The sequence below is a fragment of the Mya arenaria genome, chromosome 2, assembly GCF_026914265.1.
Source record: "Mya arenaria isolate MELC-2E11 chromosome 2, ASM2691426v1".
In the NCBI taxonomy this organism is placed as follows: Eukaryota; Metazoa; Mollusca; class Bivalvia; order Myida; family Myidae; genus Mya; species Mya arenaria.
In genome coordinates this window covers 36,106,483-36,133,480 of record NC_069123.1, presented here as the reverse complement: position 1 = coordinate 36,133,480, position 26,998 = coordinate 36,106,483, and the positions used below count along the sequence as shown (strand labels likewise).

General features: G+C 37.3%; 1 protein-coding gene across 1 annotated transcript in view; it reads right to left on the bottom strand.

Moving 5' to 3' along the window:
- LOC128202778 (serine/threonine-protein kinase SMG1-like) overlaps positions 1 to 26,998 on the bottom strand; it is a 53,580-nt gene that overhangs the window by 14,810 nt on the left and 11,772 nt on the right. Inside the window, exons 19-51 of the mRNA XM_052903915.1 lie at positions 26,519 to 26,701; positions 25,786 to 25,891; positions 25,151 to 25,346; positions 24,534 to 24,658; positions 24,096 to 24,260; positions 22,256 to 22,407; positions 21,699 to 21,906; positions 21,349 to 21,482; positions 20,392 to 20,559; positions 18,923 to 19,073; positions 18,441 to 18,573; positions 17,897 to 18,151; positions 17,401 to 17,679; positions 16,158 to 16,317; positions 15,486 to 15,546; positions 14,920 to 15,015; positions 14,371 to 14,559; positions 13,752 to 14,061; positions 11,775 to 11,934; positions 11,180 to 11,399; positions 10,709 to 10,879; positions 10,200 to 10,426; positions 9,465 to 9,563; positions 8,929 to 9,178; positions 8,180 to 8,434; positions 7,556 to 7,675; positions 6,926 to 7,197; positions 3,420 to 3,593; positions 2,003 to 2,102; positions 1,500 to 1,640; positions 886 to 1,076; positions 464 to 599; positions 22 to 115 (exon numbers count right to left, since the gene is read on the bottom strand). Coding sequence (XP_052759875.1) covers positions 22 to 115; positions 464 to 599; positions 886 to 1,076; positions 1,500 to 1,640; positions 2,003 to 2,102; positions 3,420 to 3,593; positions 6,926 to 7,197; positions 7,556 to 7,675; positions 8,180 to 8,434; positions 8,929 to 9,178; positions 9,465 to 9,563; positions 10,200 to 10,426; positions 10,709 to 10,879; positions 11,180 to 11,399; positions 11,775 to 11,934; positions 13,752 to 14,061; positions 14,371 to 14,559; positions 14,920 to 15,015; positions 15,486 to 15,546; positions 16,158 to 16,317; positions 17,401 to 17,679; positions 17,897 to 18,151; positions 18,441 to 18,573; positions 18,923 to 19,073; positions 20,392 to 20,559; positions 21,349 to 21,482; positions 21,699 to 21,906; positions 22,256 to 22,407; positions 24,096 to 24,260; positions 24,534 to 24,658; positions 25,151 to 25,346; positions 25,786 to 25,891; positions 26,519 to 26,701 — 5,681 coding nt within the window. The remainder of the gene's footprint in view (positions 1 to 21; positions 116 to 463; positions 600 to 885; positions 1,077 to 1,499; positions 1,641 to 2,002; positions 2,103 to 3,419; positions 3,594 to 6,925; positions 7,198 to 7,555; positions 7,676 to 8,179; positions 8,435 to 8,928; positions 9,179 to 9,464; positions 9,564 to 10,199; positions 10,427 to 10,708; positions 10,880 to 11,179; positions 11,400 to 11,774; positions 11,935 to 13,751; positions 14,062 to 14,370; positions 14,560 to 14,919; positions 15,016 to 15,485; positions 15,547 to 16,157; positions 16,318 to 17,400; positions 17,680 to 17,896; positions 18,152 to 18,440; positions 18,574 to 18,922; positions 19,074 to 20,391; positions 20,560 to 21,348; positions 21,483 to 21,698; positions 21,907 to 22,255; positions 22,408 to 24,095; positions 24,261 to 24,533; positions 24,659 to 25,150; positions 25,347 to 25,785; positions 25,892 to 26,518; positions 26,702 to 26,998) is intronic.

Below are 26,998 nucleotides of genomic sequence, written 5' to 3'. Positions count from 1 at the left end.
TAAAACAAATCATATCCATACCTCTGACAAAGTTGTCAATGGCACCCCTACTGTCAATAACATGCTGTTCTAACAGACGAATTTCCGCTTTTTCTAGGCTTCGCCTCTCCAGAAGCTGTATATAAGAAACAAAACACTTGTTAAGAATTTACATTTATGTGGTGTAACCATCACTTTATTTTGCATTAATGTCTGTAGAACCAATTCAATGACTTACTCAAATCAGATTTTCATGTAATTTTAAAGATACTTGAATTTCTGAAAAAATCACTCGCCTAAACTTAAGCCACACGAAATAAAATATGTTGGCATTTTCTAACCATCACACTTAAATACCTGCGATCCAAATTTTTTATTTGTTTTTCAAAGCGGTACCTTTTTTTTCTTAGGAAGTAAATTATAAAATTAAAGATTGTGGCTATAAAGGAAGACCTGACTTAAATCGTCAGCCAGAGTACTCTACCTTGATGAGCTTTGTGTTTGTGTCCTGAATAATCGTCTGTAGCCGGACATCCGCGGCCAACACAAGCTGTACCCGAGCAGGGGAGAACAATCCATCTCCATACAAGTCTGCACAATGTTGCACGATCTGTAGACACCTGAAAAATACATGCTTACAAATATAAAGTCTTCTATTAAATTCAAAACCTGCATAACTACTAGAAATTCAACATCATTTTGTTCTGTTCTAGTTATATACAAGTCCAATTTTTCTACAATTTTCAATGGAGTAAGGTCATTCCTGCTTTTTAACGTATAAAAAAGATTTGGTACAATTAATATTTTCAGAGATCAGTACCTTTTTAATATGTTAAAAAGCAGGAATGACCTTTACTCCAATGAAAATTGTCGATTAAGGCAGGAATGAATTTAAAGTGAACTCACTTGTCCTCCGTGAAGTCTGTTGTGAGCTCCTGAAGCCATGTCAGATAGTTGCTTGTGCGCGTGTTGTTTGCGAAGCTTTGGCCAAATTGTGCGACTATAGTGGCGTACGTGTGGAGAACGTCAATCACACGTGTCAGATTGGTGCGCTGGAGCTGCAGGTGTCCCGTTAACTCACTCTCCACTTGCTCACACTATAATGCACAGAAGACAAGATGAAAGCATGCATAACTTACAGGAAAACCAAACATGTTAATATCATGTTTTCTGTAAATGGTCACTGAATTCCAATGGTTTCAAATACACAAGCTTTAAGATGAATTATTTGGAATTTCACCATGATAATTTTATACTGATGTTCAGCTTCATATCAGGGGCTCAGGGCCAATGTGTAATATGGATCTTATCCTTATCCTAAGACATGCCTCAGTGATTCCATTCAGCCTATTGGTCAACTAAATATACAGGCCAATCAAAACACTTCTTTCCACAGTTTCTAATCTTAAATTTAAGTTCAATCTAAGTTGTTTATTGAATACCGCCCCAGATCTGTTCAATCAAAGATAACTTTTTCCAATTAGGGTGCAAGGCTTTCTTAAATAAAGTATATTCCTCACCTGTTGTACAACAGACCCCTGTCCTGCCCCCTGTAAGAACTCCTTGGCAGCTGCAAAACTTGGCGTGCCCAGGGACAGAGATGAGGCTATATCATTACACATCTTCTGGAAGGCGGAACCCTGCACTTGGTTCATTACATGCTGAAATCACATATAAGGTATGGGAATATATTGCAGTTCCATCGTGAATACAGGAAAATACAATCTATAACTAATATGTAGCTTCTTTTTACAGTGGTTTAGAGTTGAAATGTGTAAAAAAATTTTTTTATCTCATTGCCACAACTTACTTACTCATTCCAACAACTAAATTATCTTGCTGCAAGGAGTTAACCAAGACATCGGCTCAAGCTAGGCCAAGACATAAGAAGTCGTAGATTCAAAATACTTAGTCAATGCAATGGGATAAATAAAAAATAATAATAATAATTAATGCCACAATCACTATTGTGTTACCACTTGAAATTAGGCAAATAAGATATCAGGAGACCAGAGCATGTTACCTTGTGCATGAGATGCCAGTCCCGACATTCCTTAATCTTCTCCTGTACCAGAGTGTTGACTCCATCACGGTTTGCCTTCAGTACAACATACTCCTTGTACCTGGTGGTGAAATGATTAATGAGCTGGTTAAATAACAAGACAGATACATCTTAAAATGCTAGCTCTTTGTCAATCAAAGTGTGATAGCCTATGGCCGCTATATCAGAATCAATTTCTACAATATCTAAAAAAATTATTTCTTTCTGCTCGTCTTACAAATGCTTTTCTTCTATGAATTATTCAACAAGCACAGTCACTAGAGAAAATGTAAAATTAGATTACATACAAAACCTCAACCAGCACTTCTAAGACAAATAATAAAGGGACAAAACTTCAATTACCAGTAAATGCAAGATAAATTTTTCTCCCACCTCAGATAAGTAGATCCATTAATTTAACCATGCTAGAAATTCTTATCTTGCCAACGGGCGAAGATAAAATGCCCGTATGGAACTTCTTTTTATGGTCACCACATTGTAATTACCTCCCTTGTTGAAGACTGTCGTCTGTAACGCATCATAGAATCCTTGTCTTGTGGCAATATTTAGAACGCTAGTTAATTATTTCTCGCTTCAAATGTCACCAGAAAACAGTTTTCACACACCTTTCAAGAAATAATGCTTTACTCTTCTTAGAACTATTTAAAGACCGATCAGACCATTTACATACTCTGAATCACTGCGCGATTATCCATGACAACCACGAATTATCGCATATCCGTACGCAATTATTTTCACTAAGCACAAAAGAATTCCAGCAAAAAAATACATTTTTACTTAATTTTGTTTAACTGAGGTCGGAGAAAAAGCATCTACCATAGCCGCTCGTGTAAGATAGGTTCATCCCGACCCTCGCGCAGGGTGTTTTGCGGAAACCTCGTTTCCGCAAAACACCCTACGCTCGGGTCGAAATGAACCTATCTTACTCTCTCAGCCATGGAAGATACTAATAAACATACTTGATAATATAAAGTTTCAATACAATATATCAAGTAGTTGTTGAGTTATTAACCCATGAGTGCTAACATGCAAAATCTCAACCAGAAAGTTGAATAATATAGGCCCATAATTTGCATTATTTGAAAGTGTTATCTTACTTGATGCATCAAGTAGGTTGTTTAGTTGGGGACACATCTCTAAGTTTCAATGTAATACACAATGAATTTGCTGAGATAATGACTTAGTGTTATATGCATAACCTTTTAACCAAGTGTGACGCTGACACCGACTTCTGCGGACGTTAGGGTGAGTAGTATAGGCTAGCTCTTCCATTTCTTTGAAAAGTCAAGCTAAATAATTTTAAACTTCAATGAAACTTATACTTTGAGTTTTGCTTAACATGATTTTTTTTATATAACAAGAACTATAGCAGTCATACCGTTCATGCAGAGAGTGTAAGATACTGCTGGTATTTCCTAGCCCTTCCTGCAGGAGTCGTCTAAGATCCTGGGAGTGTTGTTCCCCAACTATCAGCTCCTGATACTCTCCCACCCAGGCCAGTCTTGAGTCCAGGTGAGTTTGTACACGTCCCACTACAGACACTATCTCATCCCTGCAATGTTACATGTTATATGTGATAGCACTGTTCCCAATCCATGTTTTTATGTGAGAGTATTTTTTTTAACAAGAGGGCCATGATGGCCCTAAATCGCTCACCTGAGTAAAAGAGTTTAACCTTTGTTATTAATATAGCTTGTTTCTCAAAGAATATTGAACAAGAGCTGTCAAAGTATGTGACAAATGCCCCCCAATGTGACATTGATCTATGAACAAGTACATAAAAAGTTGATCTTGCCTTTATGTGTCAAATACATATTGCAAGTTATATTAAATTGCCTCTGAGCATAGAAAAAAAACAATCATACTAAATGACAGCCAACACTCTTTATGTCCTCATATTCAGCATTCCATTGTGAATAAACCTTAGAGGTAGGGACATGCGTCTTGCACACGACACGTTGTCTTGGTATGTCGAAAACATATGGCAAGTCATTTTAAAATCTGTCCATATAAGAGAAAGTCACAGCGCGGACACGACAGCCTATATTTTCCTTCAGGTTGCCATGGCAACCAGAGTTCTGCATGGAATTAATTTTTTTGAACAATTTTGAAAAAGCACCAACCAAGGATCATTTCTATGAAGTTTCATCAAAATTGTCCACGCCGTTTAGGAGAAGAAGATGATTGTAACCAATTGTTGACACTTTTCCTTTAGGTTGCCATGTCAACCAGAGTTCTACATGGAATTAATTTCTTTGAACAATTTTGAAAAAGCACCAACTAAGGATCATTCTTATGAAGTTTCATCAAAATTGTCAAAGCGGTTTAGGAGAAGAAGATGATTATAACCAATTGTTGACATTTTCCTTTAGGTTGCCATGGCAACCGGGCCAAACAAAATTATGTGAACAAATTTAAGAGAGGTCCATGCAAGGACACTTCAAACCAAATTTGCTGAAGATCTATCAAAGGGGTTCATGCGAAGAAAATGTTAAGTTTTTTTTACTAATTTTAGCTCTGGTGGCCCTTAAAAGGGGCCAAACAAAATTATTTGAAAAGACCTGACAGAGGCCCATGCTAGGATGCTTCAGACTTGAAGATCCATCAAGCAGTTAATAAGATCAAGTTGTTTAAAGGTTTTTCTATTTTTTGCTCTGGTGACCCCTAAAAGGGGCCAAACAAAACCATTTGAACAAAGTTGAGAGAGGACCATGTAAGGATGCTACATATCAAGTATGGAGTCATTCTGACCTTTACTTTCAGAGGAAAAGACGTTTAAGTGACAAGACAATGTAAAAACAAATGACCCCTGAGCAAGGCCAATTTGACCCCAGGACAATAATTTGAATACCTTTGGTGTAGGTCCACTAGGTAACACTATATACCAAATATGAAAGCTCTAGGTCTTATATTTTGGAGAAGAGGATTTTTAAAGTTTTATTATATAAGACTATATAAAAATATTGAAAACCTAAGCCTATGAACACGGGGCGTGGCCAATTTTGACCCCAGGGCTAAAGTTTGAACAATCTTAATAGTGGTCCGATAAACAATGCTTCATACCAAATATCTAAGGCCTTCGCCTTTTGGTTTCGGAGAAGAAGATTTTATAAGTTTTCATCATATACATATATAAGGAAACCCATGACCGCCCAGGTGGGGCCATTTTTTGACCCCAGGGCCAAAGATTGAACAATATTGGTACAAGTCAACTAGATGATATATCATGCCAAATATCTAAGCTCTTGTCACTACTTGATTTTACGTGTGTATCTATATATGTATATTTGTTATTAATTGTTGTATGTGGCCCATATTGAAAATTGGTATGTGTACTAAATATGTTATCCAGTTTAAATTAAAACGTTACTTGTCTTTGTGAGTTCGGAGAAGATTTTTTAAGTTTTCACTATAACACATATAGAGAAAACCCATCAGCCCCGGGGTGTGGCCAATTTTGACCCCAGGGCCATAATTTGAACAAACTTTGTAGAGGTCCACTAGACGATGAATCATGCCAAATATCTAAGGACCCGGGGTGTGGTTAATTTTGACCCCAGGGCCATAATTTGAACAAACTTTGTAGAGGTCCACTAGATGATGAATCATGCCAAATATCTAAGCTCTAAGCAACGTAAGTTCAGAGGAGATGAATTTTGAAGATTTCACTATAAACATATAGAGAAAACCCATGACCCCCCAAGGGGGCGGGGCCAATTTTGACCCCAAGGCCATAATTTGAACAATCTTTGTAGAGGTCCACTAGACGATGAATCATGCCAAATATCTAAGCTCTAGTCCAAGTAAGTTCAAAGAAGAAGATTTTTGAAGTTTTCACTACAAACATATAGAGAAAACCCATGACCCCCCAAGGGGGCGGGGCCAATTTTGACCCCAAGGCCATAATTTGAACAATCTTTGTAGTGGTCCACTAGACGATGAATCATGCCAAATATCTAAGCTCTAGTCCAAGTAAGTTCAGAGGAGAAGATTTTTGAAGTTTTAACTATAAACATATAGAGCATACCCATGACCCCCCGGGGCGGGGCCAATTTTGACCCAAGGGCCATAATTTGAACAAACTTTGTAGAGGTCCACTAGACGATGAATGATGACAAATATCTAAGCTCTAGGCCAAGTAAGTTCAGAGGAGAAGTTTTTTTAGAGAAAACCCATGACCCCCCGGGGCGGGGCCAATTTTGACCCAAGGGCCATAATTTGAACAATCTTGGTAGAGGACCATTTGGTGATCCTACCTACCATATATCAACGGCCTAAGCCTTGTGGTTTGGGAGAAGATTTTTAAAGTTTTTCCTTTCCATTGCCATGGCAACCAGAGTTCTGCATGGATTTCAATTCTTTGAACAATTTTCAAAGGGGACCACCCAAGGAACATTCCTGTGAAGTTTGGATGAAATTGGCTAAGCGGTTTATGAGGAGATGTCGTTTAAAGTAAAAGTTTACGGACGGACGGACGACGGACAAATTGTGATCACAAAAGCTCACCTTGTCACTATGTGACAGCTGAGCTAAAAATGTAGTACCAGACAGCAACTGTTTAACAGTACAGGTACAGTCCAAACTCGTTAGCTCGATATCCCAGGGACTGGCCAAAATACTTCGAGCCTCACAAATATCATGCCAAGGAAGAATTCTTATATAAAGTAAAAATATCTCAGTCCTTTACATCTAGTTTGAACCAACGATGAAATGAGCATTGATGGTGTTTCATCTAATTCGAGACAAGCAATATTGAGCCAATGGGTTATGGCTGCATATCAATTGTAACCTGCAATAATTTTTCAGAGGTGTGCACTGAAATTTTAATTATCAGACCAATAAACTTATGTATGTTCAATGGACAAGACTCTAAATAATACCAACCTATTCTGAATCCAGGGGACTTTCATCTCAGCCACTCGTATGGAGAACATGCTTGATGTTATCTCCCGCTCCATGTCAGCCTTGCCCTGACGCCCCTCCCCAACACCTGGGGCAAGACCACCGCCATAGAATGCTCCTGCAAAACCCCCCTCATTCCCTGTTGTCCAATCAACCAAAGGGTCATACACAAAGGCTTCTAGAAGAGTGAGGAGAGTTTCTCGGCCCTTACGTAGGGTCTTCATAACATGTTCACTTGCTAGCCTGAATGTTCCCTGAAATACATTGTATTGGAATTTAAGGCATTTACTTCAATCATAGCACTGAAACAATGTATCAACATGTTCACCAACTGCAAATCAGGGGTTAACAGCGATAACATTTTTTTAAAGATATAGATTTTAATCACTCTTGGAAAAACGTTAAGCAATATCAATGCATTTTCTAAGACTTCAAACCTTACATCTTGCTTTGTTAACACATTCATAGAAACAAAATGACAAGGTTTATTTCACTGTAGAAGATGGGCATATTGATTGACTTTGAAGATCAATAATTACAACTACATAACATTTGGTCCTCTAACAACATAGGGTAGAAGAGTGCCAGCAGTGACATCGGTACAATGCTTACCTCAATGCCCGTGATTCCTAGTGCTGCCTCGACGTTCTGTGTCAGTCGGAAGTGGACCCTCTCCGGAACTCGTAGACTGTTACCCTTCTCAAAGCACACATTGTAGTCAATGTGCAACACCTGGTGAAACAAATATTACATTTATACTCAAAATTTATTAAAGAGGTGTACTAGACATTTGCATGGACTGATTTCCTATTCTGAATTCTGAAGAAGATTGAATGAAAGTGACATGATAGCTATGGAGACTCGTAACACAACATTTTGATTTACCGGACATGAAATGACACTGGTCAAACTAATGCATGTGGACTTTACTACTAATTAACTAGGCAGTTTTTTTCTCATCAATTCGAGAAATTCAATCTGGGAACATTTCGAATGGGAAAATTTGCATAATTTTGACTAAAATTTGGAATTCACATTTTGTCTAGAAAAGAACAAGAACGCTTTGAATACTTAAGAAGAGATAAAAGAATGTGATTTGGTTTGTTACATAAATAATGCACCAACTCTTCCTAAGAAAACAATCTTTGGGTTCTTTTTTTATCTTAAGCTAATGAACAGGCAAGATAAAAAATGGTCCAATACGAAAACACTATAGAATAAAGAGAGCTTTCTCACCTCCCCGGTGGCGAGGTCGACCAATACGTTGTCAAGGTGACGATCGCCAAGGCCGATGATATAACCAATCATAGACATGACAGCCGTAGAGCGTGCGAATGTCTGGGTGACATACCACCATTCATTAGGCCCATTACTCGAGCACCAGAGTTCCCGTGCAAGCAGATCCCGTGGGGTTTCAGCCATCAGTTCCTCCAGAGCCTTCCGCTGGACACTGAGAGGCCAGTCCTTCCTGTTCTCAAGGTCCTTAATGCCCTATATCAAGATTAATTCATATTTGCTGTCTTTCTATTCAAAGTTGATGGATCATATAACTCATTTTATACATTCATGTTTACAAACCTTCATAATACATCACATGAATTATCAATTTAAGGTTTTTCCTGTGATAAACAGTTGTTTAATTTTCAGACTATTCATATACATGCATTTCTTTTGTATTTTGTAAACACGCATTTATTTTCGTTGGATTGTGACGAAAGCTGATAACTTATAGAATCACTCTTGAGTCCATTTCCTGGACAGAAACCAGTACTGTTTTCTTTTTAAGAGGGCATGAGAAAGTGCACCTGTTGGGGATCGAACCCATGACCTCTTAGGTGAGAGGCAGACACAGTTTTTCTTTTGTAATTAATATGAAAGATAAGATATTCAAAACTAGGAACCCTTTTTTAGTTCTATTAGAAATATTGATGATCATAATTTACAAATGAGAATCTCTGTGTATTACATAAGGGAATTCTCTTTACCTTCTCCTTCAGTAGAGGTGCCAGTTTATTATAGTACACCTCGCTGGGCCTCGGTATGCTTGGCTGTTGTGCTGCCGAGGCCCCACCTGATGCCTGCTGTTTAAGGAGTTGCACAAGAGCCTCTCGCTGCTGCCAGCGTTTGTACAGGGCGAACAGGGGTGTGGCACCATCCACCCACTGTATGAGCCCAGATCGAGGCCCCAAGGGGGTCACAGAGTAGTGGCGGGCCCGGAATACCTCATGACTGCCTCTGAAACACAGACCATTAGAGGTTCAGCTTATAATTTCTTGAACAAAATCATCCGCATTAATGCATGAACACAGACAGATTGATTTTTGTCAACAATAGAGTATGGAAAAGGTACAAACAATTATGATTAACAGTTAATACTTTATCATGTCAAGTTAGAGCTTTAAAGGACTTTCCCTTAACAATGGAAAACAATTTATGGACTGCAATTCAGGAAATTACACAGTGAAACCTTCATTTAACTATTGGAAGGAATCGTTTATGCTTTTTCACTAGTGGGTCTTACTTGTTATCTGCAGCAAACATGTTGTTAACGATATTCAGGAACTGCATGATTCTCTCGTCCAGGTGAAGATCTTCCAACCCTTTGAACAGGTATGGATACCTGCAGACAGTCACAAAGGTTAGGTTTTAATAAAAAATTTACCAATTTCTTTAAGCTCCATTATGACAAAACCTGCTGTCTAGACAGTGGAGATAACAATTTTAATAAAAATATTTATATAATAAGTGAGATATATTTAGTTATTGGCGGTTTGATTCAAAATATTTGAACAAGAAAAACTACCATTAATTTACTCGGTGGTAAAATTTGTTTTTATTTATTTTGTGTGAAATGTGAACAAAATAGTTGTTTCAATGATGAAATACCATCAAATGCTCAAGTTTGGGATCTACTGTTAATAATTGTTTGAAATAGGTAAAGAAAATGCTTTATTTTGCTTAAAAGCTTTAGTAATGCTGTTGAAAATTTGAATTAATGAAAGCTCAGATTTACAAAATTCTGATCAAACAGGTATCTGCAAGATGCTGTTTGATGTTTGTTTATAAAAGTAAGTAAAATTACTCAATCTTAATAAAGCTTAAAATCAATTAAACAAAAATGAAATCTCTGAATGAGTCCCGTTAAATTCTTTAAAGACACACGTCACACAACAATCATGGCTGTCAACAACCCCTAGATTGATCTCAAATATATACATTATTACTTATTACCAAATTACACCTCTCCAAGTTTTACCTTTTGCCATCTGAACCCTTGAACACCAGTTTCTTCGGCTTAGTCTTTGTGGGCAGTATCTGGACCACGTTAGATACAGACTCTATGGTAACAATTTGTCCGGCTGTTCCAAGACCTGGCATGGCGATAACAGTATTCCGTAGAGCGTGAAGTTTGGGGCTTATTTCTTGCATCGACAACATCAGACTGTTCCTCTTCTGGGCTTTTTGCTGTAGGCTTACATGAATCTGAGGTAATAAAATAAACATTAAGTGATTTAGTCATACTGTGAATGTTTACTTGATCTCTACCTGCATGTAAGTAATGAATGTTTAAATCATTAATAAGCTATGCTTCATCTGACAAAGCGGCTTGCTACAAGCCAGCCTTACAGAGGATCGCTTCAGCAACCAACTCTTGTTTGCATGCTTCCAAAATTAATAGAGAAAAAAAATCACCCATTTTTTATGCATTAAAATATTAAAACCTTGTTCTTCAACAAACGCAATGCTCAATGCTCCAACATCTACCTGTTTGAATGGATGCCAGCTAGCGCGTGGGTGGCTTGGGTTGGGTGGGTTTTTGAGTCTGTTGAGGGCGTTTGTGATGAGTTGTCCATATGTGTCCTGGAACCACGTCTCATGTGGGGTCTCCGGGGGCTGACTGGTTATCTCACATAGGCGCTCCATCAGGTACACAGTCTATTTAATTTTTATATTTTTCATTTTAGGACAGCTCTATGTGTACATACTTAGGAAAATGCATGTTTTCTGATGTCTGATAACCAATTTTAATTATTAAACTCACATTCATAAAAATCATGTAAAAATGTTAAATTTATTGTGAATGAAACAATCAAGATGCTTTTACACATCATTGCAAACACTAATTCATAGTTTAAAGAATGTAACAATTTTGGCAACATAGTAAATCCTCCTTTATTTAAGTACTTTTCTAACACAATCTTTAGTGTAATTAACAAATAACAATAAACCACATACTGGTTTAAGCACAGCCCTGTGTTTCTCCCTAATGATAGCGGTCCTCTCCTCCTTGCTGAGAGCAGAGTTGTTGTTAACCTTCTTAATCTCCGTCTCCAGCTGCGAGATACGGCGCTCCACATCCCCGTGTTGCTGGTTCAGCGAGCCCAGCCAGAGCTCATCCCAGAGCAGTGTGATTCGTCGAAGCTCCTTAATAAGCTGTTTGACATCACCTATCATCCTGTATCATAAAAAATACGTAAATATCTCCAAATATTTAATATCTATTTTTTTAAATAAAGGACGGTACCATGAATGTTTTCGTTAAAAGCTAGAGTATGCATGTTTATTTCCTCTATTGCTATTCTGTTAATATCATATTTCAGTGAAGTTTGCATATGATCAATATATATTGACTTGTAAATTAATGTTATGCTGGACACGGCTTATCTATAAAACAAATTTCCATCACAGTGAAAAAATAATTGTCAGAATGATCATGAAACATTTCAAGCAAAGTCAGTAACAAGTTTCTTGGTTATGTGTATGTTCCAATAAAGCTAATGTTACATATGTGTAAAGACCTTTCAACATTCATATATTTATAGAAACTTACTGTGGGAAATTTGTGGCTAGTGTGTTAAGCATGGAAAGTATGCAGTTGTGTAACAATGACTCAGCCTCAGTTTCAACTGGGATTTCCTCTTCCTCTTGGGAATTCCCTTCTGTAGCTCCATCCACATCACCATCCTTTGCCAGGTAGTTGTTCAGTAAACCTATAAAAAATAATAAAAATATTAACCTCAGTTTCAGCAGGGATTTCATGTTTTTGGGTTTTCCCATCTGTTACTTCTGCTTCATCGCCATTGTTTGTTATTCTGTTAATCTAATAATAGAAGCATTACATATAAAACATCAGTTTCAGCCAGGACATCCTCTTCTTCCAGGAAATTCTCAGCAAATGTACTAAATACATTATACATTAGTCTTACCGTAAATTACTGGGTATAAGACGATAGGGGGTATTAGACGCAGGGAAAAAAATATGTGAAAAATCCGAGAAAAAAACTTTTAATCTATGTTTTTGGTTAAAAGACGCATAGAAAAAATGTCAAAATCGTCCGGCATTTTCAGCCACCATGTTTGTTGACAGTGACAAAAAAATTTTTTTCGTGAAAATGGCGATGGTTATCTTTAAAACCATACAACCATACTGTCGAGAATGAAGTTATGTTATGCAAAAAATATTTTGACAGTGCCCAACTTTGTTTTTTATAAGTAAGTTTGATTATTGTTTAATTCAATTTATTATTCAAAATAATATTGAATACCGTAATTAACAAGAGTTCGGACACCATAAATTAATTATTTTTTTCGCTCTCCGAATACATAGAAAATTATCATTTTTACATTTTATTTACATGTTTGTTTAACCTGCCTTTATTCTTCATGTTTGGTTTTTACCACTTATTAATTTATCCGTAGTAATCAATGGTCATAAACTTATTTATTACGCCTATAAGTGTAAATCCTCCATGAAGTTAATTAAAACACCATTTTATACATGCACTGAACTGAATAAACACATTCTATCGGCTTCAGATCAAAGAGTCACACTGTGTGACGTCACATAACTTACAGTTATACCCACGAGGATCTCGTGGAGAGCATGGACATTGCTATGCAGGATTAATGTACGATTATTGCTTCATATAGTCTATAAGTGTGGTACAAGTTTGAAAGCTTATTGGCAGATCGTTTTACAAACATGCCATGTCGATGTTTTTTTAATCCCTTGATTGCCCTTGTTGTTTGTTTAATCCTCAAATAAATATATCACACATCCTTTTCAACAGGCAATAAATCGTTTAGGATGGGTAGTAACTAATTAAATTGTCACAGTGGTGTATACGGTTAGGTAATCTAGCCAGGCATTGTAAAGATAAAAATCAATAATCTTCGTCTGTGAAACTTGGTAACTATGAAAGTTATGATTGATGTATTTGGGAAATAATTATGGGTGTCCAAATATTTAGAGTGTACGAACTCTTAGGTGAATTATCGTAACTTTAATCGAAAAATGTTTTTGTTGAAATTATAAACGTCTTACGATATACCGTATCCCGATCTTCAAGTGCCGTTTTAACCTGTATATACTCGATCAATATGACGCGAGTAACATCCCTTTCTACATAAATCTAAACAAACTCTCGGCTAGAAATTGACCTCAGAAAAAAAGTTCAAAAAATTGTTACTGGGTATTATACGCAGGCATTTTTTTACATCAAAATCTGAGGGAAAAAAGTGCGTCTAATACCCAGTCATTTACGGTAGTCTTAGCTGGGCTTTCCTCTACTTTGGAGAAAGCCTATAAGTAGATACATTTCACATGAGACTCCGTCAGGCTTTACTCCAAGGAGAAAGTACTGTTTCAGCTGGTTTGCCACAACTAAAGTCTGTTTCCTATTGCCCATATTCTAGCAGTTGGTTCAGTTTGCATCAGAACAAACCACAAATAGACATGTTGTGACTTTTTTTCAATAACTGCTCAGTGCATACATACAGCTCAAGTAGATCAGAAAAAAATTCTTACCTGACTCTGTTTTTGCATCCAGCCTTGAGGTGGAGCTTCCGACAACCGCAGGATAAACAATAAGATGAGGTGCATCCTCCGCCAACCGACAGAGCAGGTCTGATATACTCTGTCTCACATATGCCTCAGGGTGACTCAGGCGTGAGAACAACTGTGGGATGATTCCCTTCCAAGGGGCAGTGGGCGTGGCAGCTAGGCCATCCTCCAGTACAGCACGGAGTTCCCAAGCATGTTTAACTAGTAGACGGAGAACGCGCAGTGTGCTGATCACATTACAGTCTTCTGTGTTCTGTTCCTTCAGTGGGTTTGTCTGGACATGAACAGAGAAAATAGGTACATGAAGATGGTCTCAACACAGTGAAAACTTGAACAAATGCAAATTTGCATTGTCAAGACAGATATTCTTTACTTTAAAAACCTTAAAGTTTTCTGTTCTATGTGTCAGAAGATATTAGAAGTGCAAATTTATTTGGAAATAACTGATAATCCAGCAGCCAAACAAAATTTGTAACTATAGCACGGATGAAAGCATCAATATATTAAACAATTCAAACAGATTTCAAAATGTAAATGCATGTATGACACAAAATACATCAGTGTGACTTAAAGCATTACTAACCCCTCCATTCAGCTTGAGGAACTTGAAGTAAGAGCTGGCAGAGAGCTGGTAGTAGTGGTAGATCCTGCGCACCACCCCACGCCACACCTCAAGCAAGGCTTCCAGGGAGATTTCCCCCATGGGTGTCTGCAGGGCCTCACATGCCACTATCAGCTGGCGTCTTGTTTCCGTACCATCATCATACTGACTCTGTGGGAGAAAAATGGACCATATTGAAAAAAAATCCACAAAATCTCAAACTTTTGAGTAATGAAGCAACATAACATGATTTATATTATGATCTTGAATATTTTCAGGTCTTTTGTTTGTCTGTTAGCTAGTGTTGTTTATGTTTATCATAACCGACTTTAAATAAAGATTATCTTATCTTATCTTATCTTATGAACCAGACACTCTATGCTTCTACAATGGCAAATTCAGAACTAAACTGTAGGCAAACCAGACAATTAAGTACCAACAATGAACATATTATTTATTAAAAAAACATATTGAAGGCAAAAGGTGCAAAACCACTGCTTTGATTGGTCAGTTGAATGGTCAGTTGGTTACCTGATCTTGGTCACTTATGTCTTCCTCAGAGACCAAGCCAGAATGGACATGGCTCAGGATGGTCAGAACTGCTTCCTTCTCACTCTCTATAACACTCTGAAGTCAAAATGGAATGGTCAAAAGTGAAGACTAAATTTCCAGAGCTCAACATTTAATGCACCCCGCACTGTGGGGCCACCTGGAAGGTAAAAACACAGCCCCTTTCCCTGACTATCTCCGGTATACCCCCTGGGGGTCCGAGGCTACAATTGACTGGTGCATAACAAGACATTACAAAATCAAACATAATTGTAATGGCATGATAAGATTTTATAAGTATGATGACTGCAGCTCATTAACTTTCCAGCTTGCTAACAACAATCAAAGTTACACCTTCATGCTCTGTTTTATTACAAACCTTATAGTTAACATGAAGATTAAATCTTCACATGCTCAGTCAATCACTTAATCTCTATGTTGAAGTGAGTGAAACAATGTGTCACAGAATGTTTAGTTTAGTTGCCGATTGACGTGGCTATACCTGACGATAGTGAAGAAATCTTACATCTTCATAGACCACAACCTACCTCTGGTATCAGGGACAAAATCTGGGTCTTCTCATCAGGGAACAACTGGACACTCCCATGGCTGAAATAACAAACATCAACAGTCTGTCGTGTAAGTAAATTCATATTATAAAGCTATTTAAAGTGACACTCAATACATACACATGTATAACAAACATAAATTTTGAGTGATAAACCTTTATCTACTTACTAAATAATGCATTTATGGAAAATATTAATTACTGATAACAAGATTGTAACTGTGTATTTAACAGCTGAAAATGCACAAATATTGAAGACCGGGTGGGTCCTAAAAGATTTACAGTGATTAACTATCGTCTCATAAAGTAGAAATACCATATTTTCTGCACTTTTTCTTTCAATATAAACACCGTATCCTTCATCAGAACCATTGTTTTCGATATTTATTCATCCTTTTTTAGTAAATTAATAAAATTGTATTTCTTGTGGTACATCTTATTCGGGAGTAAGAGTCCATATCTTGAAAGCAGGCTGCCAATCATTGAATCAAAACATAAAGTGAACCATCAATGTTGTCTTAAAAGACAAAAACCTGGAACTATCAATAGCCATAAATCATCACTTATAATACAAACCTGCAAAGGAGTACAAATATTGACGCAGACCATATCACTGTATATATCACAGTTTAAAAGCAAGTATACAACTCACCTGGCACTGTCTACTGCCTTACGTCCCCACTTGTAACACCAGCCTGCAAACGCGTACCAGGATTTAGGCAGGCTCTCACACTGTATGGTACTGAGATGCAGCAGTCGGCCCACGATACGGTCTGTGTCCATCAGGATTGGGTTGTCACCAATCTTCACATCTACAACAAAGAATAAATTTGTACAATGGCCTATAAAGGCAAGTAAAAAATGTAGTTATTTAAGTACAGTGGAAACTCACTAAACCGGACAAGGTCAGGACTGGGCAAAATTTCCGGTTTAGTAAGGATTCCGGTTTAGTGGGGATTTGATGTACGGGGTAAGTTTACCCAAAAGATACCTGAGTTAACCTTTAAAGTCCTCTAGGGACAGTTCAATTCTCCGACATTTAAACGGAGGTTGAGACATGATTAAAGCACTTGCAAAAGTGATAAGCATAATTAAACATTTCTGCGTTTTTATTATCATCTTTTTTCCAAGTCTTGAAATTAAACAACTCACGTAAATTAATGCTTGTTTAGTATGTTTGTGATTTAATTAACGCACCGCTCTAATTTGATTCAATCATAGAAGTCTTTAGATAAAACAACCCTCCAAAATGGTCACTAAATATCCGTTTCTAGTTCTTTATTTTCTGCAACAAACAAATTAATGTTTCAATCAATTTTCTTTTCACAAGTTTGAATATCGTTTGATTATCGCATGACAGTCAATCCACAGCACAATCATCATTATCGAGTTAACACAACATCACAGGTGTAATATTTAACGACGCACCGGATGTCAAAACAAAGTGACACGCGATTCGCGAATTCCTAACACACAAACTTATTTTGACATGTTTGAACAAATAAACGTCCGGTTTTGTGAGGTAAAATTACGTTGACAACTAACAAATTTTCTCGATTTTTTGTCCGGTATCTGGAATTCCGGGGTTCCGGTTTTGTAGGGATTTTTTTACATTGAAAATAGAAGGGGAAAAACGGGACTCTGAAAAAAGTCCGGTATCCCGAGGATTCCGGTTTTGTGGAGATCTGGTTTAGTGAGTTTCCACTGTATTTTGATTCAAGGATTTTTTTTCAATCATGATTATAAGGCTAAAGCATATTAAACTTTGTGGGATTTAAATTTCACTGGAATTGTTAAGTCTTTGGGTAATGAAATTTTTTGGACATATATAATTTGCAAAAAAATAAAGCATTGTAAAAAAAAAAATAAATAATAATTCTACAGCAGCTTCTAACCTGTTCCCTCCTGATTTATAAGCCTCATATTGGACGCTGCAGTCCTCTCCTCAATCATCAACAGATCGTCCATGTTATGGGCCAGGGAGCTAGCTCCGTCTCCTTGCCCGACTCCCAGCGCCACACTCGATAACAACTTGTAGTCCACCTGGAGCCACTTGACGAGGGTCAGCAGGGACCTGGCTGCCAGCTTGCTACATACAGCAGACCGCACCTTCTCAGAGCACACATACCCCACCACACTGCCGCTCAGTAGCTCAACAGACTCACGATGGTCACCTATGGTTAAACATGTATAAAAGAAACTTTTTTCAAACATGTACATGCTTGGACAAGAACAATTTTTCATTTAAATTTGATTGTTTTAATTCTACAAATAAATAATTTTTTATCCATCCTTTCCTGTGGGAGGGGTTAGGGGGAGATGGGTAATTTTACTTCTGATTGAAACATTGGGAACACATGTATAGTACCTTAAACCAACATTTAAACTAACCTGTAGAGTGTATCAGTTTTGCAGCCTCCCTTTGCAGCCTTAAAACATCCACCATGCTGGCGCCATTGACCTCATGAAGCTCTTTTAGACTGACTTTAAGCGTGTCAAGGTCGTGACCTTTCATGACCTCTGAGCGACCTTCCAATAAGATGGCTGCATGCTTGTTGAGAACAGATTTCGCAAGAGAGTAGTTGTGCTGCTTGCGCGCCAGACTGGACGTAGACAACTGAAGCTTCTTAAGTTGCTCGGATAGCTCTAAAAACATCCAACATTGCAGAAGTTTTATCTTTAGCACTTATCTCCACTGGATGAAGTATACAATCATGAATATTTTGCCTTCACACCAAATGTTTTGGTACAATAAGCAAATGGATGATACAATTTCAATTTTATAATGGAAACATTTGTGTCAAAACAAAACTAAAACTCATAAATAACAAGGAAACATGTAACTAGAAAAAATGTAATCAGATATACAGTAGTGAAAAGTATGGCTGCAAATTTTATGCAATTTATTTTTACAATATGCCAAATATAAACATACCCTTAACTGGTGGTACCCCTCCACTGATTGCCTGTTGGAGTTTGACCAATCGTATTGCCTGAAGAAAGGTTGATACATTGTGGTCTGTCTCATCAACCTGAAGATTGTCACTCAGGGGAAGCAGGCACACGGACTGAAATAGGTAAATGTTGAAAACCTTCTTTCAGAGAGAAATGACGTCCCTGCTGGGGCTGCGTCCACCACATGTTAGGTAAGAGGCCGACATCTAAACCAATACATCTTTCAGACCTTAGTTGTTCCAGAGAACAAGGAATTATTCATCAAATAAAGTTAAACTAAAATTGAAATGTTGATTTATTACAGTTAGGTTGTATGTTTGTGTACATTCAAATGATATCTATACCTAAAATGTAAAGACAAACCATTCTTCAGGGTCTTGGCCTCCTTCTTCAGAAATTTCCTGAGAAATTATCTGAATTATCTACTATTTTCTGTTTTATGGACCCTGACAGTGATTGTACCTTGTTGTCAATGTGGTCTTGCAGTGTGGCTGCCATGGTCAGCATGGACAGGACGTCAGGTGATGCCAGGATAGGCCACTCTGTACATTGTGTCTTCAAAATCCCCTCACACACGTCCATTGTTTCTGTCAACTCCTTCATGATCTCAGACCTGAATATCGACAGTATAGATCGGTAAGCATTGACAGCATATCAGGTGATGCCAAGATAGGCCATTTAGTACACTAAATCTTGAAAAGTTCCTCAAATATGTCCATTTTAGCAGTCAATGGTTAATAATCTCAGACCTGAATGTCGACAATATGTCATAGGGATATAAAAATCGGTTTACATTAAGACAGGTCTTAAACAAGAGTGCTATGGAGCGAAGACCAACTTTCATGTGTTTTCTTGTTTTTTTTTCAAACAAAGGGTATCATATAACAATAGGTATTAACCTTGAGCTCTGAGCATTGTATTACATGTGTGAATTCACTATTGTCTCTTGCAACAATATTTTAGTTATGGCTTATGTTAAAGTTTTTGCACAAAGTTGTCGCCCATAAAATCATGCCAACGACCATACCTCACCTCTTTTTCCAGAGTTTGAAATCCACACATATAGTCCATTATATTGGTCAACTTTTTCTTTATGACTTAATGGGATTAAATACTGACATTGCTAGAAGTATGGCAATTCATCTTGTTTAGATATGTCTGGACAATGAATTCTAACATTATTTCAAGTAACAGAGAAGAACAACTGGAGATTCCTCATAATTCATAAATATTACTCACTACTTACAATCCAAAGACTGTGTTCCTAGTATATGAAATGAGACTGATGTATGGATATATTTGAATGCACTGAAAATATCCATCAAGTGCATTTTCTTTCAATCTTGTAACCAACACGTGAAACGCCTCAGCAATTAGGCACCACAAGCGGATGACAATACTTTTCAGTTGTTTTCGACAGTCAATCAAGGCACATAACTTGACAATTATCACAGCTAGAGTAAAGAGCCTTCCTAGTTGTATGCATACTGTCACAAGAACATGACTGTGGACTATGTTTCATGTGAGTATCTTTAGTATGGCCAAGTTGTTGCAAAACAAGGACACCCAATTATTACACACAGGCTATTACTATACCATGACTTTTCAAACTAAACAAGCTAAAAAATCTAAAGTTTACATCCAATATCCATATCCCTGGCTCCACTTTCTTGATCAGTCTTAAGTCCCTTATGACAAGATCAAGTTGAGCTCACTATTTTTGTTTCTCTATAGTTAGATTCACATTCTCATTTTGAAGAGTTCTGAGACTTTTAAAGGAAATTATCATCATGAAAAGCTTTTTGGCTTAATGAAATAAGACACTTACGGTAAGCTTGTTACACAAGATCTTAGTAGAAATTGGAGCCAGTTCCGAACTTCTTCAACATTATTCTATATAATGATCTTATGTCTAATATATGATTTCCTACTTGTGGTTGTTGACGGCATGCTGGTGTGCTGTAGTGGAGGCCCTGACAAGCTTACACAGGGCACCCTGGACTCCGCAGGTGAGGCCCCAATCTGCCCCGTCCCCCATCACCAGGTCGAGGTGCTGCCTGGCCTCTCCCATCTCCTCATGGTCAAAGGACGACATCGCCCTGTGGGAAAACACAGAAATTCAAAGTAGCCATCCCTTGTTTGTTTCCAGTCATCAATTATTTGGGATAACTCAAGGGCTTTTTTTCTATGTATACTCTCTGCTTTTATTGTTAAGAATACTATGGATAAAAGGAGAAGAACTATATTACCTTTTTCTTCCGTTCCAATCCTGCATGATTAACAGACATCAATACAACAACAACCACTATCTGACCATTTGTCAAAATGTTGAGTACTCCAACAATGGACCCCATATTGCTCACATGAGCTTTTGGAAACAAACAGTTTACCAATGTCTGATGAATTATTGGTAAAATTATAGATGCTAGAGCTTCATATGGATATTCATATATTCAACCACATAAAGCAGTTTTTGAAAGGACACGAACCAGTATCAAACTTGATTAAGATTGTATGAAAACACACATTCTGCCCAAATTTCATTCAATAAGTGCAAAAATCATGGTCTCTATTTATTAACAGGATTATTCTTTAACTTGACTGAGTTAATAAGCTGTTGATTTAAAAAAATAACTTGATTTTATGGAGATTCTGTCCAACTTTCATCTGTCTTGAGCCCAAACTGTGTGATCTAGAGTGTTAACAATGTTTTTCATTAATTTTATCTAGTTCCCTATTTTTGAGCTGACTAATTTTATCAAGCAACTATTCTGACCAAGTTTCATTGATTTTGGCCCAAAATTGTGGCCTCTAGCAAATTAATGACCCAATTGTGGACAATCGACAAGGGACGGACAACAAAAATCCTATTCAAACTCCTGCCCTACCTGATAAGGTTGATGTCAGTATCATATGTGGGTGCAGGAATCCCCAAGGTGGTGTCAGCCCTCAGCTGGGTGTACGACTCCTGCCACTCCAGGGCTGAGCCCCAGTCCTCCAGTTGTACATAGCAGTTTAGTACCTGTGAAGAACATGGAAGACAACTCATTTGAAAATATATTTTTTTTAGTGTAGTTAGCACCAAATACTTTTTGATAAGGGAACTATCAAATTAGATAAGGGAACTTTCAAATTATTCTTATATTCATCTTGGATTCATATCTGACAATATAATCAAATATATCCTTTTAACAAGCATGTTAACAAGTTATACAAATCTACATAAACAAGTGCCCACCTCATTAGCGAACATGTTTATCCTGGTCCCCAGTGCGGCGCCTGGTCCCAGTGAGGGCCTCCCTAGTATTCCTGTTATCTTGCTGGGGACAGTCGGGGCCTCATCAGACTTCCCTGTCTCATCTGATTTCACCGTCTCGTCGCGGTCCTCTTCTGTCTGCAGCAGACCTTGGATCACTGTCCGGTATTCCTTAGCAGCTACTTCATACCTACGTATAGATACAGATGTTAGTTTTGCATTATGACTTCCAATGATAACCAGATGCCATTCAATCAGTTTATTTTGTGTGGCAAACTTAACTGCAATTCATCATTTGTTATTTATTTTAATATATGCATATATTTCTTATAAGATCACTCGTGTTATTTATAAAAACTTAACATTTTTCAGTCAAGTCTAGACTGACTCTTAACTCTAACTAGAGCTAACAACAACACTCGCCTGTGTTTTAATTAGTCGAACGAAGGGAATAACTTAATAATTATTAAGCTAGAGTTATGGGTCTTGCTGTACATGTTCAAAATGTCTTGGAAAAATGTGTTCAAAGTAGCACCAACCTTCCTGATGCCTTCTCCACTGCAGCCTTTATCCACGCCATCTTCTTCCCCAGCACGTCCTTACACCAGGTATACACGCCCTGTACGCTGTCCGCCTCCCCTAGCAGGCATAGAGCCTGAACTAGGTAGTGAATGCATATCTCATCACTGACCTGAAAGTTTATAAGAATTGTCACTTAAAGTGAGAGTCAACCCCAGATACGATGCATCAGTATAAAAGCTGCCAGTCTCTTAAAGCTTGCACTGGGTCCCTAGTTGGTAGTGAAAGGAGATCTTATCACCTTGAAATTAGAGTATCACTGAATATGAGAACCCACCCCCTAGAGATATTCCAAGTCCTAAACTACAAAAACATTTCGGTCTTTCTGGCCATGCAAAAAGCCTGTACTAGAAGGCAAATATATAGCTGATCATCACCTTATATAATTAAGAACTATAATAACTATGATACAGTCAAACCTGGTTGAACGGTCACCTGCTTTAAATGGCCACCTGCCTTAATGGGCCACTCCAAATTCCCCCCGTACGTTTTTACTATATAATGCACGTGCATTAAGCGGCCAACTGTCTAATGCGGCCACAGCCACTAATTTTTGTCCCCGTGAAGCCATATAATCATTAATTAGCGGCCACTAATCCCTTGTCACTGACACTTCCGCTCATAAATTTTTCCAATACACAGCTTTAATTGCGTATAGAAGTTTACGGAAAAGAACGACGGCCTCGGGTATCTCCGTCACCCAATGAAAATGAATATTGCATCACACGATTGTCATGCGTGTTTACTCATCGAGAAATCATGTTTATTACACGTCGGCGAATGTTTTGATCAGAATTGACACAATTAATACGATAATTAAATAATTAAGGAGTTAATTATTAAATACCGACAAAAGCACCGGTTATTATGATATCACAGTTTGCATTGTCATTCGACGGCGTGAAACGAGTTATGATTTTTATTCACTTTAATATTATTTTTCAAAGTGCACGGATTTATATTTCTACGAACGGATATTTACAATGCATTGTTCTTGATATTTTTTAAATTTGATTATGGCTGAATAAAAGACTAAAGTGTTTGACTCTAAAAGAACGTGTCGAGTGTATAAAGTTATAAGAAAACGGCCGTAGTGCAAGAAGTGTTGCCAAGGAATTTAACTTTGGACGGACTCAAATCAATTTCTTACTTAAGCGTAAGCATGAAATTGTGGAGGAATATGAAAGCAATGGAAATCCAAACGCAAAAAGACAGAGGAAATTACAGGAAATGTGTATGCACATGTAGTTGTGTAAATGTGTAGACTGATCTGTGGTGTGTTTTGTTTATGCTATGCATCAGTTATTTAATGTACGGACTAACTTTAAAAAGTGAACTAAAAAATGTGTATGTACATGCAGTTGTGTAGACTGATATGTGGTGTGTTTTGTTTAAGCCTTGTATCAACATTTATCTAATGTATTTTATTTATAAATTTGAAATAAAGTTATTTTATCTATACAAATGTATTTGTATTCAACCTTCTTTAATAATATTGATACAGATGTTATTGATTTTGGTGTGAGGTGGTGGTTAAGGTACGTACTCCATCTCTGAAAAAAGCTAAAGTGGCGGAAATGTCAAACCTGGATTAAGTGGCCACCTGTCTTAAGCAGCCACTTCGATCATTTCCCAAGGGTGGCCACTTAATACAGGTTTGACTGTATATTGAATAAGCACTGAAGCAGGTCAATATTGAATACTGAGTGAAGTCAAGCTAGACACAAATGTCTTTCCTAGATTAGATATTTCAATCTCTTTATATTTTTTTCATTTTTATAAAAAGAACTCCATACATACTTGAACATTCTCTGCATCTTTTAGCTCAAGCATGAGGATCGAAGCATGTCGAACCACAGAAGTGTACATTCCTGCGTGTAGCGCCATGACGATCACGTACATCCTGATACGGGACAACCATTCCAGGCATGTGTTCTTGTTTGTGCGGAAAAATGTTCGAACAGCCTGTGAAAGAATTAGGGTAAGAATTCATATTTATTGGCAAGTAAGAAACATTTCACATAATTTGTCATTTTTGAACTGTGCCTTATTTTTTCTCTTTGGTATAAATTTAAATGAGGTTGAACTGAAAATCGATCAAGTATCTGACATTAATGCCTTTCTTTCTATACTGAATCTGACATACATGTATCAATGATGATGTCGCATCTGAATCCCAGATTTTGTTCAAAGAAAAGGTTTCGTGAGAATTAATATTCGAGTAAAGACTTCAAATACCTTGGGCAGATTAGGCATAGAGACTGCTGCCCCTTCATATGCGTTGTATAGATGTCTTTCAAGCTGTTCCATAAATTGAAGCACCAGTTTTACACGCTGTCGACAGTCACCTGACATGGGCTTACCTATAAATAAGCAGTTTATCTCACAGTTAGACAACATGTATACATTAAACTCATTTACATGGATTTTGGTGTATTTCACATTTTTGACAATAACATCCATTCAATATGTTTATCACAATTCTGAAACAATCTTAATCAAATAGTTCACATCTCTTTCAACTTCAAGATTTTAAATTGCATGTTTCCTTCTAGGAAAATTTCTATGTTAATTTTTAAAAAATATACATATAATTATAAAGTTAGAAATTGTGCTTATTTGAAGTAATATTAGGTTTCAACTATCAAATATGTAAAGTTTGTTTGAATTCATCATCATACTTCAAGTTTTAATCAAAACAAAAAATCTTGATTGATTATCTTCAGCATTTAATTTTTTGAAGGCAGGGGTGCACATTCTAGTTTCTATGAGGGCAGAAGTGTGCTTCCAAAAAAGGACAGGATGCAGCAACTTCCCATAAACCTCTAGCTAAAACCTTAGTTAATAATTCTCACTTTTCTTCCTGTTCTCAGTACCCTCCTCCTCATCCGTGTGTCCGTCCGTCTGTGCGGCGAGGGACTTAAGGACAGCCTCGATGGAGGTGAACGTCTCCTGGGGTTTCCCGAGTGGTGTCTTGAGACGTGTCAGTACGCAGAATTGGGCGGCTTCCCATGTCGCCCAGTACCACTGTACTGTAGGGCTCTGTGAGATCTGCACCAGAAATTTACATAATGATCAGGGGTTGAAGAGTCTGTGTTAAAATATCTTCACAATAATACGGAGTAAACCTTTTTGATATACATCTACATGGAAACACTACATTTGTGAATATCTAAATGAAGAATTCTCAGATCAGACTTACAGGGAAAATAACTGACTGAAAATCCCATTCCTAAAGATTTGAGAAATTGGGATTCAGTTCAAAAGCTGGGAAAAACGGGCTTAAACCCCTTTTGAACAAAAATTCCAAACTCATTTCAAGATTAAAATAACTTTATCATCCCTACTCTTTACTATCGCTCTAACAATATTTGTGAAAATCATAATTGTGACCTTGATCATTGAGTTTATAATGTCAAAAGAATTGCTTTAACACCCTTTTGACATGATTTTGTCTTGAACATTGTTCTTTGAAAGTCGTTCCACTTACATAGTTCTGTATGACAAGAGGGTCTGTCGACTTCCATTCTTGTTTGCTGCTGGGTCTCTGTGCTGACTGGAACATAGCATCTAGCCACGCCTGTGACCCCACCACCCTGGAAATGGGGAACACTCATTTTGGTAATACAGTGATTTATGTACTAATTGAATCTATCCGAGTCTCTGTGCTGAGTAGAAAATGGCATCTTACCACGCCTTGGACCCCTGCACCATGGAAACGGTAAATGTTTATTTTGTTAATACATTGATTTTCATACTAATTTCATCTATCTGAGTGTATGTGTTGAATGGAACATGGCATCTAACCCTGCGTGGGACCCCACCTACCAGGAAACTGAGAACATTCTCATTCAAATTGTAAATGTATATTACTAGAGATCTCTAAATTTTGTTCATATAATAATGGCCAAATCTTGAAAAAATGAGTTTTTTTAAGGAAGTAAGATAAATTCTAATATTTTTTTATGTTTTTTATTGTCCATTTAAATACAGCCAAAATTCTATCAGAATATACTCTTTCAAAAGAAGAACAAAGCTTACACCCCTTGATGTCTTCAAAATAACATAGCAAGTGTAATTCAGCTTGTAAAGGTTGGAAGCCACTTTTCATAGATAAAATATATTTACAAGATATCAAAGCATATATAAGGAATAGCAGAGTTAAATTGTGTTAAGCAAATGTAAATAACAGACACTGAGTACCAATGTCTTCTAATGCTTACTTTGATTTCTGGTTCTGAAGCAGGTAACCCATGACCTGTTTGAAGTTGTGGGAGTGGAAGGATCCAAGTGGAGGACGAGTTGAGTAGGACCTGCACACCTGCCAGAGGGCATCCAGGCCGACAGAACCCTCACTGTATACAAGCTGACTGTCTTCTTCTAGCAGGTAAAGGCCATTGTTCTTACTGAAACATCATTGAAATGAGTTATAAAGAGCATTAAATCCTATTTCTATCTTCCTTTTAAGCAGATATAGACCATTCTTCCTAATTAAAAGCTTCATTTGAAAGCTTCAAGTCCAATTGAAATAATATTTTATTCTATAGACAATGTTTAAACACCATCAAGGTTACATACTACTATTATTTATCTGGTGGGTATGTTTAGGGATAGAAGAGAAAAATAACTCTTTAAGAATCTGGCTGCCTTAATTCAGTCGATACATGTATACAGCTTGACACACCTACATACATCAAGGTTAC